The sequence below is a fragment of the Sarcophilus harrisii genome, chromosome 3 (genome assembly GCF_902635505.1).
Source record: "Sarcophilus harrisii chromosome 3, mSarHar1.11, whole genome shotgun sequence".
Classification (NCBI taxonomy): Eukaryota; Metazoa; Chordata; class Mammalia; order Dasyuromorphia; family Dasyuridae; genus Sarcophilus; species Sarcophilus harrisii.
Window position 1 is genome coordinate 438,202,989 of NC_045428.1, and position 11,895 is coordinate 438,214,883.

Genomic DNA, 11,895 nt, shown 5'->3' on the forward strand with positions numbered 1-11,895 from the left:
ATAATGAATCTTTTAGTACCCTTTAGTAAAAGTTTCCTTCCTTAGTAAAATAGTAAAATATAGTTTCCTTCCATATCTTGCAATAGCAATACTAAACATATATGCACTAAGTAGTATAGCATCCAAATTCCTAGAGAAGTTAAGAGAGCTGTAAGAAAGAGCAAAACTATACTAGTGGGGGGATCTCAACCTGGCTTTCTTCAGAACTAGATAAATTGAACTACAAAACAAATAAAAACCTAAGGAGGTAAACAGAAAGTTAGAAAAGTTAGGTATGATGGATCTTTGAAGAAGACTGAATGGAGACAGAAAGGAATCTTCATTTTTCTCAGCAGTTCATGGAACCTATACATAAACTGACCATATTAGGGCATAAAAACCTCAAAGAAATTCAGCAATAACTTCCTCAGTCTCCAAAATGAAAATTCCTGGGAATATTATAGACAAAATCCAGGATTTCCTGGTCAAAATAAAAAATACTGCAAGCAGCCAGAAAGATTTAGGTACCAACGAGATATAGTCAGAGTGCACAATTTAGCAATCACCATTTGAAAAGAGCAGTTTGGAATATAGTTTAGAAGACAGATTATAGGTTTATGTCTAAGAATTGTGTTTATCTGGCAAAACTAAATGTTTTACAGGGGAAAAATATGCCTTTAATGAAAATGAAAGTCCCAAGCATCCTGATTATAAGACCCCTATTGTACAAAATTTTTATACAAGGTAGCAAAGAATCAGACTTGCATAGGAGTCTGTCAATTGGGGAGTGAATAAACAATGTGATACAATACTATAGTGCCTTTAAAAATTTTGAAGGGAACAGTTTTAAAGAAATATGAAAAGACTGATGATTTGATGCAAAGGGAAGTGAACAAAACCAGAACAATTTATGCAATAACAATATTGTAAAAAAAAAAAACTTTGAAAAACTAATATTCTAATGAGCAAAATGACAAAAAATGATTCAGGATGATTTAATAACAAAAGATGCAATTAACCTCCTGTTAGAAGGTAAAAGACTCAATGCAAAACAAGGTGCACATGCACGTATAACCATGTTAAAATGCTTATTTGTTTTGGGTATGATTAATGTGGTAATTTTTGTCAGATTGCAATAATGTATTTTTGATAGCTTTGTTTTTTCCTATGGGAAAATCATCCTGAAAGAATAATGGAAAAAAGACCTGAAAAGATTGAAGGTCTATGAAAACAACTTCATGGAAGATGTATTTTCAAAATTTTAGGGCCATCTTTGTTTTTGAGAATCTATTTGTAAAGTAAACCTAAATTCAATTCAATAATCTAGAATTATAATTTCCTCTACAAGAAGGCTTAGACATTCTTCGGGTTGGTTATTAGGAATATTCAAATTTATGATTTATTTCTTAATTACTTCTAAATTTGAAGAGTAAAGGAGAGGAAAACAAAATGTTGCAATGAGCACATGTCAAAAGCGAATATACCAGGACTGCACTTTTACAATAGATCAAACGGATTCTTTTGGAGAATTCATTTTAATAAGATATCTCATATCTAATCATAACTGACTTGTCACTAAAATCTAATAGAATACATTTAATATAAAGGTTTAATGCAAGAAATTCCTTGAACACATTCTAAGCTGGTATGACAGCAGCAAACTGAGTACAGGCTTATCTCATTCTATCTGAAATGGAATGATAAGGACTATTCATTTGACTAAAATGAATGTAACTATGTTCAACTCTCTGGCTCCTTTACTTTGTGTGGGCAGATGTCAGAGGTTAATAATCTAGTGGTTCGAAAGTCGGCTAGAGGGATCAGAGACTCTCAAAAGACAATTTTCTCTAAAGAAAACTGTGAAGAGATGCAGGAGGAACACTTCAGGAACTAAGCTTAAAGAGATTTTTAAAAGTCTGTTAGTGTTAATTAGCTATCTACCACTCCTCAAAACTGGCATGAACTAGCTCCAATTTACATAGGGGCAAACTGAATCTGCCAAGACCTAGCTAGGCCCTGTGGTAAGATCCAACTCACTGCACTTAGTTTTCATACTCAAATTGAACTTGGCACTTAAAAGACCTTGACTGTAGCTTAGCTTTTCCACCTTCATTAATACTCAAATGAGTATTTAATCTATTTAATCTAGCCTCCACAATTGACCTAACACAGTATGCTACCTCTGCCTTCTCATCCTTTGCTGTTTTGGAATGCATGTTTTCATCTTGCCTTAAAATCATTTCCTTCCAGATTTCTACCAGCTAAGCTTTTCATAATCTAATAATTTAAACTGGACCAGCAAAATGTAAACACCACAAGGAACAAACAGGTTTTCAGCCTTGCGTTCAGTCTAAAAGTTTGTTCCCTGTTGAGATCTAGTTTTAAATACCACTTCAGGCAAACCATCATATTCCTCTATTTTTACATTATCTACCACCAAAAGGAAAAGTTTATACTTTATAGCATCAAGTCCAATAAATGTATGTTCTAAGACTTAATAAGTGCAATGTGCCCTAAAGTCTTGTAATGCTTCTGAAAGCTTTCTAGCTTCAAATTAACCAAATCATTAATATATAAAAATTGTCAATTGCTTACTACCTTGTTACTGTGAAGTTCCCCAAAAGGTTCTGGACAAATCAAGACTTCTACTTATTTCACTTATTGATATAAGAACCAATTGTAATTTCTATAATACTATTTTAGTATAGTATTAGATTCGATGGAAAAATATTTCCAACTCTTTTACCTAAGAAAATGCAACCAGAAACTTTTGTCAAATAACCATAGCACTAAAAAAAATGCCACTTCTACTCAGTAACTACAAAAAAAAAAAAAAAAAAAAGCACCACACACTTTCACAATCCAATAATTTTTTATTGGGTTTTTTTTAATAGTCATTTATGCCATGAATTCATAGGGGATTGGTTCCAACAGCTCAGGCTGCTTGCCATTGGTCCTCACAAAGTGTGCTTCTCTGGGTGGAGCAGGCTGAAAAAAAAAAGATTTTTCAAAAAGATCATTATGTTGAAGATAATGTGATATTTTGTAGCAAAATAATTTAATGTGCTCTCAGAACCGGTGAAATTACACATTCATTTTCCTTCTTTAAAGGCAATCATTTAAGAGGATCATCATTGTGGCACATCAATCTTAATATATTCTGTAATAGTTCTTCAATTTAGGAGGGAGTCTAAACCAAGTCAGTCATTTTAGTACCTGCCACTAAGTATTTACAAAGCCAAAATATTAGATTTGTTTACCTAATGAGAAAATTCTGTAAAACTTGTTTAGATTCTGGAGAAAATTATAAATGAGGCAACCAGGGGCAGCAGTCAGGAGAAACCCCCCCTCTCGGGCCCCCCAATTCAAATCTGGCCTCAGGCACTTAAATACTTCCTGACTGTGAGACCCTGGGAAAGTCACTTAAACCCAATTGCCTCAGCCAAAAAATAAACAAAAAACCCCAGGAAACAAAACAAAACCCTATCTCCCACTTTGAAAAGTATACTATCTAAAACCTTTGTTACAGAAATGTTTTTTTCACCCTACTCTAATAGGTCTTGGAGGCACATTTCAGATTCCTCAAATAATGAATCTGAATTGTTTGAAGACCTTTACCACATGTCCCTGAAGAAACCAGAGATATTCTGGGATGCAGATAAACTAAGATTGAAAACAATGGGCTTCAGGCATATTTGCTTCATTTTAATTAAAAAAAAAAAAAAAAAATCCCAAGCATTCCCTCTTCTAAAGGCCAATATGTCTTGCTAAAAACAAGCATTTAAATTAATTGGAATGAACATGACAAAAAGAAAATAGCTTCCCTTCTTTTAAATGACAAGTGTGATTTCTCATGTCTGCTAGAGTGAGCAATTATTTACATATATTCATATTGACTAGTAGAGAAAATATTTCTAAATCTGGAATACTTGGGACAGCAATTATAGGCCCTTGTAACTATTTCCAAGAACTAAATTAGAAAAGAGCAGGGAATAACCAGTGATGGGTGCTCATATATGAAAGAGACCTTGGATTCTAGTTCAAATTCCCTCATATTATAGAAAATGTGAGTTTTTTTGGTCCAACGCTGCATACTGGATTTTCAAACCAGAATTAGTTTGTCTTCTAAAATTTCTGACTTGATAAAACTATTATAATTCTTACCACGGTCTTTTTTCAAACTTAAATCAAACAACATTTTAAATGAATCCATTACCTGACGTTTCAGTTGAACCCAAGTGCCTTTTTCTTTGGCTTCCTTCTTCTTCTGATCATTTTCCTTTACCCGCTTCAGGAAGCTATCTCTGCTCTTAGAGTGCTTAATATGCTCAATACGCACATTAATTCTCTTGGCTAGAATCTTGCCCCTGGAATAAAACATTGCTCAGTCCTTCATAGTACCCAAAATATTTATTTGAACTAGAACCAGTTAAACATTATTAGATAATTATTAGATTTTATTTAAACCTAGTAACTCAAAAAGAAAATGTAACAGCATTATTTGTGCTTTTAAAAGTTAACCAAGTAGGTAGTTAAAAGTCCAAATAATTCTTAAAATGTTAGTTCAAGAATATTGCAAATTTCAACATGTCAATATAGAATCTCTACTCCCATCCCATTCCCTACTGCCATAATTTAAAACTCACGGTTTTTACTTTAATCTAATAGCCATTAAATTGAGCTGTATCCTCTGCTCCCTCCCTCCTCAATCAGTTCTATACATGGCTGCCTGATATCATTTTCAATTAATATCTGCCCAGTGCTAATAAAATTCAGTTTTTAGTCTTATCTTCTTAGACTTTATTCTAGCCAAGCACCTTTTATTTTCTGAACACAGCTTTTCTTTTTGGCCTCTTCTCCCCTTTGCTCATTATAGCTGAACTGAATATATGGAATACAATTCCTTGCCTTTCTCACCACCTTAAAGAATCACAAAGTTGGAAGTGTATCTAAGAAATTCTCTAGTCTAGACCCTTGCATTCAGGAAGATAAATTAAATCCATTATGCAGAAAGGTAAAACAGCTGAAGCCTGAAGAGATTAAAGTGCCACACAACTATACTGATGGAATTCACACTTAAGATTGTTTCCTCTGACAGGATACAAGACAAACAATCAGTTTGCTTGAGTTTTAAAAGGATTTTTTTCTGCCCCACTTGAATGACCAATAAAGACATGGTAAATGTCTAATTGGCAAAGTGAAAGAGGGGGATTTACATTAGTACCAGCAACTTTTAAAAAGAATACTCTTAAGTTACTTACTTAACTTGTTTGTTTACAACAATGCCTACAGCATGTTGAGTAACATTATAGACCCGTCCAGTCTTGCCATGGTAACATTTGTGGGGCATTCCTTGCTGAACTGTGCCCATACCCTAGAAGGGGAAGAAGAAATGCAAAACACTTAAATATATAAATTACTCCTTTCAATATAGACTGCTCATAATCCCCATTCAAATAATAAAATTTTATTTAGCACAAATAACGTTGATTAATTTGAAACAATTCTATGGTACTTAGATGAGCTTTCAGAGCCGGTGAAGTTGTTTTCATTTTACTCATTATAAAAGCAATCATCATCAAGCTCCAATGTTAAACATGTAAACCAAGTAATAGACACAACTAAAGTACTTCTCAATGGATTTTTATATTGCTATTAATTTCTAGGAAAAAATAAGCATGCTAAATTGAAATCCCAACCCCCATCACCAAAGCTCCAAGCTAACTTCAGTACAATTTGTTAAAGGCAGCAGAACCAATGCTAGAAGTATCACAAAACAGTGTAGATGATCTCTTGATCTCAACAATAATCTCCTCAAGTAGGTGCTCCTATTATTACCTTTTTTACAGATGAATAAATTAAGGCTCAAAGATTAAGGAACTTGCCAGAAGTACACACAGTAAGAAAATGAAGCAGGAATGAAACTGAGGAGCTCCTCAGTAGAAGAGCTTCCATGTTTGAAGTAAACTTTATTTGTATTTGTTGATACTACAAGGGTCAAATAGAACTTCACATTTTTTTTTAATAAGCAGAAGTCAATGTACAAAATTTCATAAGTACCTTGATATCTACAATATCACCTTTCTTGTATATTCGCATATATGTAGCCAAAGGGACAACACCTGTTAAAAAAAAACAAAAAACGCCCATAGTCTCAAAGTAAAATATTTCAATTCTTACAACTTTCATAGACAATCTAAACTTTCAAAACATCTAAAGATCCTGGTTTCAGTCAAATGGACAAACTCAAAACACTTTTAAAAGGGAACTTCAGTCTTAAGTGGTCCAATGGATTTCTAAAATAAAGCTAATGTTAAAATACCACCACCTTTCTTCCAATTAAAATTTAGCCATTTTATTACTCAATTTTCAAAACAAACACTGATCAGTAATTAAAAGTTCCAATTTTTACAAGTTTTAATTATAAAATAAGACTATTTTATGCACTAAGTATAAATTAAATAAATTAAGCCCAACTTACAATCTAATACTATAAACTTACCATGTTTTCGAAAAGGCCTAGAAAACATATATCGTGTCCCTCTCCTTTTTCCTTTTGTGTTCGTCATTTTGGCAACTCACTGAAACAAGTAAGCAGAAGAAAATGTTATTTCATAAACATAGTCAGAGTATCAAACTTACAACCAAATTGCAACTATTAACATTCTAATAGCAGTACCAGAATGAAAAAAAATTTTCTACCTAAATTAGCTTCTTTTGGAACAAAGATCATAATTAAGAGTGGGTATGATGCATGTCAGTTCTATTCATTAAAGCCCTTCAACAACAATTGCATAATTTGTAAAATATTAGAATATGTGAATACCTACTTATAACCACTTCGGGAACTGAGGCTCAAAAACAGCCAAGTCTATGTAAATGTAAACTATAATCATACACTAAGATTTTCCAAAATTGGAGAATTTCTGTGGGTAGTGTTTCTGAGGGTTTTTTTTCAGGGTGGGAGGGGAGGTACAGGGGACTACATACATTACTAATTACACAATAATTCCTTGAGAAATTTAATTCATAGTTTGAAAGTTTAAAAAAGCATTTCTCCTTTTTTTATTGAATAAAGAGGTTCATGGAAATTAAGTTACTTGCTAATTCATATAGACATTTTAACTTCATACTAGAGTGATATAAAGATCTTAACTTGGAGTCGGAACCCTTGAGCTTGAATTTTCCCTACATAATCACTAGCTGTGAAACCAGTCAAATTAACTAACCTGAAACTAATTCTAATTTGTAAAGTAGGCATAGTGCACAGATAAAAATTGTTCTGATTCTGACATAATATAAAACACTTTTTAAGTATTAAACATCCTGTTACTCATCTTTTACAATCCCTAGCTTTCTTCTAGCTAGACTTTCACTTGCTGGATTACTTAAAACTTTGCTCAAGACATATCTGGCAAAAACCTTTTACTCAAATTTTACACTTAAGTACATAATACATTGACTATAAGAATGTGCTTATATTTTGGAATTTTTTTAAAAAGTACCTTTACACATTATGTTAAATGTATTTGTTGTAAAAACCTAGCATTTAAGTTATTTTTTCTACCAAGTACCAGTCAAATTAAAAAAAGACAAAAAGACTTCACATTTTTAAGCTTTATATTAAATCTAAAAAACAAAAGCCTGCAACTACAAAAAGATTACTAAGAAGCATGTACAGAGATGTTGACTAAAATTTAAGACCAATTTTTTAAAAAGCTAATTAGGCTTTGACCTTAATTACTGCATTTCCAGAGACCATAGAACCCATGCTATACAACTTCATTTTAGGGAGGAAACAGGCCAAGGGACTTGCCCAACTCACTCTAGCTTCTCTTTCCAAGATGTACCAATGTTTCCTATATTATCTCCTAAAGATGTTTTCAAAACAAAATTAAAAAAACCTTTGAAAACTATAAAGCGAAATTTATTTCCCTAGTCCTCTTCTTCAGATTGAGATCTGAATTAAATTTTTGAATGTTTATTCGCTGTCCAGTTTAGTCTTTTTTTCAGTAGCACTGAACTCAGTTCACTCTGCACAACCACATTTGTTTTTTTTTAGCAAGAGTTTGTCATTTCCTTCTCCAATTCATTTTACAGCTGAGGAAAAATGATGCAGACACATGATTTGCCCAGGGTCACACATTCATGCCTCAGGTTAAGAAAATTAAGTCTTCTTGACCCAGGCCTAGAATTCTCCTAGTTCACTCTCCTAGTAAAGATTTACTCCCTCCCATCACATGTAGAAATAACACCATTCTGTTTAAGTGCCAGGCACAGTGCAAAACCCTAGGATTAAGCAAAGACAAAAGACAGACCCTACCCTCAAGGGGCTCACAATCTAACAAGGGAGTGTATGCAAATATACACTTCAATGGAAGCTCAACAGCACTAAATTGCAGAGAAGGTGCAGATATTAAGAGTTCGTTAGAAGAACCTTCCCCTAGATGGTGGAATTGTATTTGGAGGCTTAAAAGTTTGCTCCTGGAGCGGGACAGTTAAACAAGAGCTTGGGATCCGAGAGAAGTAGCTGTTTGTGGAGGAAAAATGTAAAATGGGATTATTAAAGGTTTTGAACTAAAATAGAAAAAAAAAAGGCTCAAAATCCATCAGCAAAAAGTGTTCATTAAAAGCCCACCAAGGATTCTTTCACACAAGTTTTCCAGTGTATTTTGACATGAAATCTACCCTTAATTCTCATATCACCACAATCTGACTTTACAAATAAGCAGAACAGAGAAAACACTTCTTAAACGCAAAAGTGCAAAAGGTGCGATTAATGGCTGGCTTTGCAAAAGGGAGGAAAAGCGATTAACTTTCTAGGTATGGATCAAATGCGAAGGAGAGAAGGGCTGGCAAGATACGGGGCTTAGCGGACACGAGGTTTCCTCCCACGCTTCCTCTCTGATGCCGTCAGTACTTAGTCGCTACTACAGCGCTGCCATTCTTCCAAACACGCGAGTCCCTTATTTACTTCTCAACCCCACATTCCCCCGTCGTGGTTCAGAGAGGCCCCACCGGGTGACAGAGCCGAGCGAGCGGCAGGAAGGGTACAGGGGCCCGCTTCGGGATCCTCCTCACGCTTCAGCCCCGGGAGCAACGTGGAGCGGCGCTAGGCCCCGCGGATCCCCCCACGCTGCTCCCAGCCCCGGACGCCCTGGTTCTCCCAAGTGCCGTCCTCCCGAGTCCGCTCACCCCAACCTGCCTGGAATGCTCTTAGCCGAGCCGCCCGATAAGGAAAGAAAACGCCGCGAAAGAGGAGCCGCGAGAGACCCGTGTACCTGGAATATGGCGGAGCCGGCGGAAAGGAAGAAGGCGGGCCTTAGCACGCTCCTTACAAGGGACGGCGAGGGCTGCCCTCCAGAATGCCTAATTACAACGCCAAAAAAAGGACGAAAACGCAAGTGAAGAGCAAAAGCCTCGCTCTTAAAAAACACAGAAGCTCTGTATATATCATTATCCTTTCCTGACTAATAAGAGACAGTGGGTGAATAAAAATTTATATTGGCTATTGGAGAGACAACCTGGGAGAGGGCCTTGAAGAGTGGCCTGAGAGGACCCCTAAACCCGCCTTCCTGGGCCCGCCTTCTTTCCACCAAACCGGAAGCGGAGCTCGGACTTGGTTGTCACGTGGTAGAAATAGCCCATACCGTACGTCTTTATTTGCGTCTGTTTCTGCGCTTGTGCTGCCGAATATTTTCGTTATGTTTCTTTTACGTCGCTATCTTTCAAATCGCTTCTCTTTTACCTGTGAAAGTGTAAAACGTGACCTCATTCCAGAACTGCAGTTCTTTACTTTTTTCCAGAGTCTTCTTTGGCTGTCTAACGAAACTTCTAGATCCCTTCTCAAAATGTTTAATTTAAATACATAAAATAGAAAACAGGATTATGAAGGAAACCAATTATTGACCTTTTTTTGGAAGTTCACGAACTGTGCCTCCCCGCCCCCACCCTTGCACATTAAGAGCCCCTGCTCTAGAACCGTTGTGCTTTTAGAGCTGGGGAGGACCTTAGAACTGATCCGTTCTTCTCCTTTAATAAATGATGCAACTGACAACCAAACTGGTGGAATAATGATCTGACAGGTAATTGATGGCGTCCCCTTCCAGTGACTGTCAATTTAAACAAATGTGAGATGAAATTTGTAGCCCTTAAAGTATGCAGAGTAACAAGAAATGACCACAAAATTTGGAAATGGAAGGGATCTTTGCAATCTTCACCCCTTTACTTTACAAATGAAATAATAATAGTGCTCAGATTAACATATAATCATATGCATTTCCGTATTTATGTATTCTTCAACCACCTCAATTTACAAATAAGGAAACTAAGAGCCATAGAAGTGAAATTAATTGCCCAGCTTCTGGTAGATATTATGTGGCAGAACGGGAATTCATTCACCAAATCCCCTTACTAAACTGGACTTTCTTAAAACCCTGTATAATACTTTGCAATCCAATAACAATTCAATCAAATACTTATTTAAAGCACAGATTTGCTTAAGCAACATTATATTGCAGTCTAAAATAATAATAGGACTCAGATTTATATATATATATATATATATATATACACAGATATTGATAAATTCACAAAACAAGGACTACACTATGTCTTGGTCCCATTCTCGTTAATCACACAGAAATTTTGAATTAAGACCTAGACTCTCCTTATAAATTCACCTTCTTTCCATCTTCTGAGTGTGATGAAAAGCTACCTCTTCCCCAAGACACTTAGTGTCTCCTGCCAACTATCTCAAATGTTCCCTCCTTGATTGGAGCAGAAGGAAGAAAAGCCATTCTTTGTTCCTCACTTTCATTTGAGTACCTTCTCTTGGTCACTATTACCTACTAGCCTCTCATCTAAAGTATACTCCATTCAGTAATGAACTGAACCAGCTACGCCCAGAGAAAGAACTCTGGGAGATGACTAAAAACCATTACATTGAATTCCCAATCCCTACATTTATGCCCACCTGCATTTTTGATTTCCTTCACAAGCTAATTGTACAATATTTCAGAGTCTGATTCTTTTTGTACAGCAAAATAACGGTTTGGTCAGGTATACTTATTGTGTATCTAATTTATATTTTAATATATTTAACATCTACTGGTCATCCTGCCATCTGGGGGAGGGGATGGGGGGTAAGAGGTGAAAAATTGGAAAAAGAGATTTGGCAATTGTCAATGCTGTAAAGTTACCCATGCATATAACCTGTAAATAAAAGGCTATTAAATAAAAATAAATAAATAAATAAAGTAAAACATAAAAAAAAAAAATAAAGTATACTCCATTTATATCATCTGATCTGAATTTTCAAAATAATTTATCATCCTTCAAATCAGTTCAGTAACTGGCTCGAAGTCTTTCCCTCCATCCCAAAATTCTTATCTCTGATCAAAACTTCTATCATTTATTTCTTTGTTTCTTTCAATGTTCTTAAACGTATTCTCCATTCTCATCATATCTTCCAGATCCTCCATCTCTCTGTTTCCTTAAACATCATCAGTCTTGCTGGAGGAAAGTAATCTCACTTAATTTCATATTTGACTAGTTGAGCTGTGCAATACCCTTTATCCTGAAATTCCTTCCCTCCCTTGTCCTTTTGACATTGCTAAATGCCAGCTATTATTAATACCTACCAAACTCCTTTTCCCCTCCTACTCACATGCTATTGAACATTAATGGAAAAAAATTCACAAAACCATGCTAAGTGGTTTCACAGAAAATTTACACAATCGTCTCCCAATTGGATCATCATAGCAATTCTTTTATAATTTTCTGGCTGATTTCCTATCATATCACACAGTGACTATTCTAAACCTATTACAGCATTTCTTTTCCTTCTTTTTCTTATCAAAGGATCTTGTCTCATAAGTCAGAAAATAAAGCCATCTGCAAAGTATTTACTTACAA

At 35.2% G+C, this 11,895-nt stretch overlaps 1 protein-coding gene and 2 non-coding genes across 4 annotated transcripts; all 3 read right to left on the reverse strand.

Moving 5' to 3' along the window:
• Positions 1-2,832: 2,832 nt before the first annotated feature.
• Positions 2,833-9,364, reverse strand: RPL21 (ribosomal protein L21). Of its 2 annotated transcripts, none has more exons than XM_003766895.4 (6): positions 9,261-9,364; positions 6,482-6,560; positions 6,040-6,101; positions 5,241-5,353; positions 4,196-4,346; positions 2,833-2,967 (listed from the first exon to the last, which is right to left on the reverse strand). In XM_003766895.4, exons 2-6 carry the CDS (start codon positions 6,546-6,548, stop codon positions 2,878-2,880), a joined length of 483 nt encoding a protein of 160 aa, XP_003766943.1. In that variant the 5' UTR covers positions 6,549-6,560; positions 9,261-9,364; the 3' UTR covers positions 2,833-2,877. The 2 variants fall into 2 exon arrangements, with proteins under 2 accessions (XP_003766943.1, XP_012402739.1); XM_012547285.3 differs by having other exon boundaries at positions 9,185-9,272.
• On the reverse strand, positions 5,060-5,190 carry LOC111720250. Its single transcript, XR_002770017.1, has one exon. It is a non-coding gene; the product is annotated as a small nucleolar RNA SNORA27 (small nucleolar RNA).
• On the reverse strand, positions 5,502-5,564 carry LOC111720249. The gene has a single exon (XR_002770016.1). It is a non-coding gene; the product is annotated as a small nucleolar RNA SNORD102 (small nucleolar RNA).
• Positions 9,365-11,895: the final 2,531 nt, after the last annotated feature.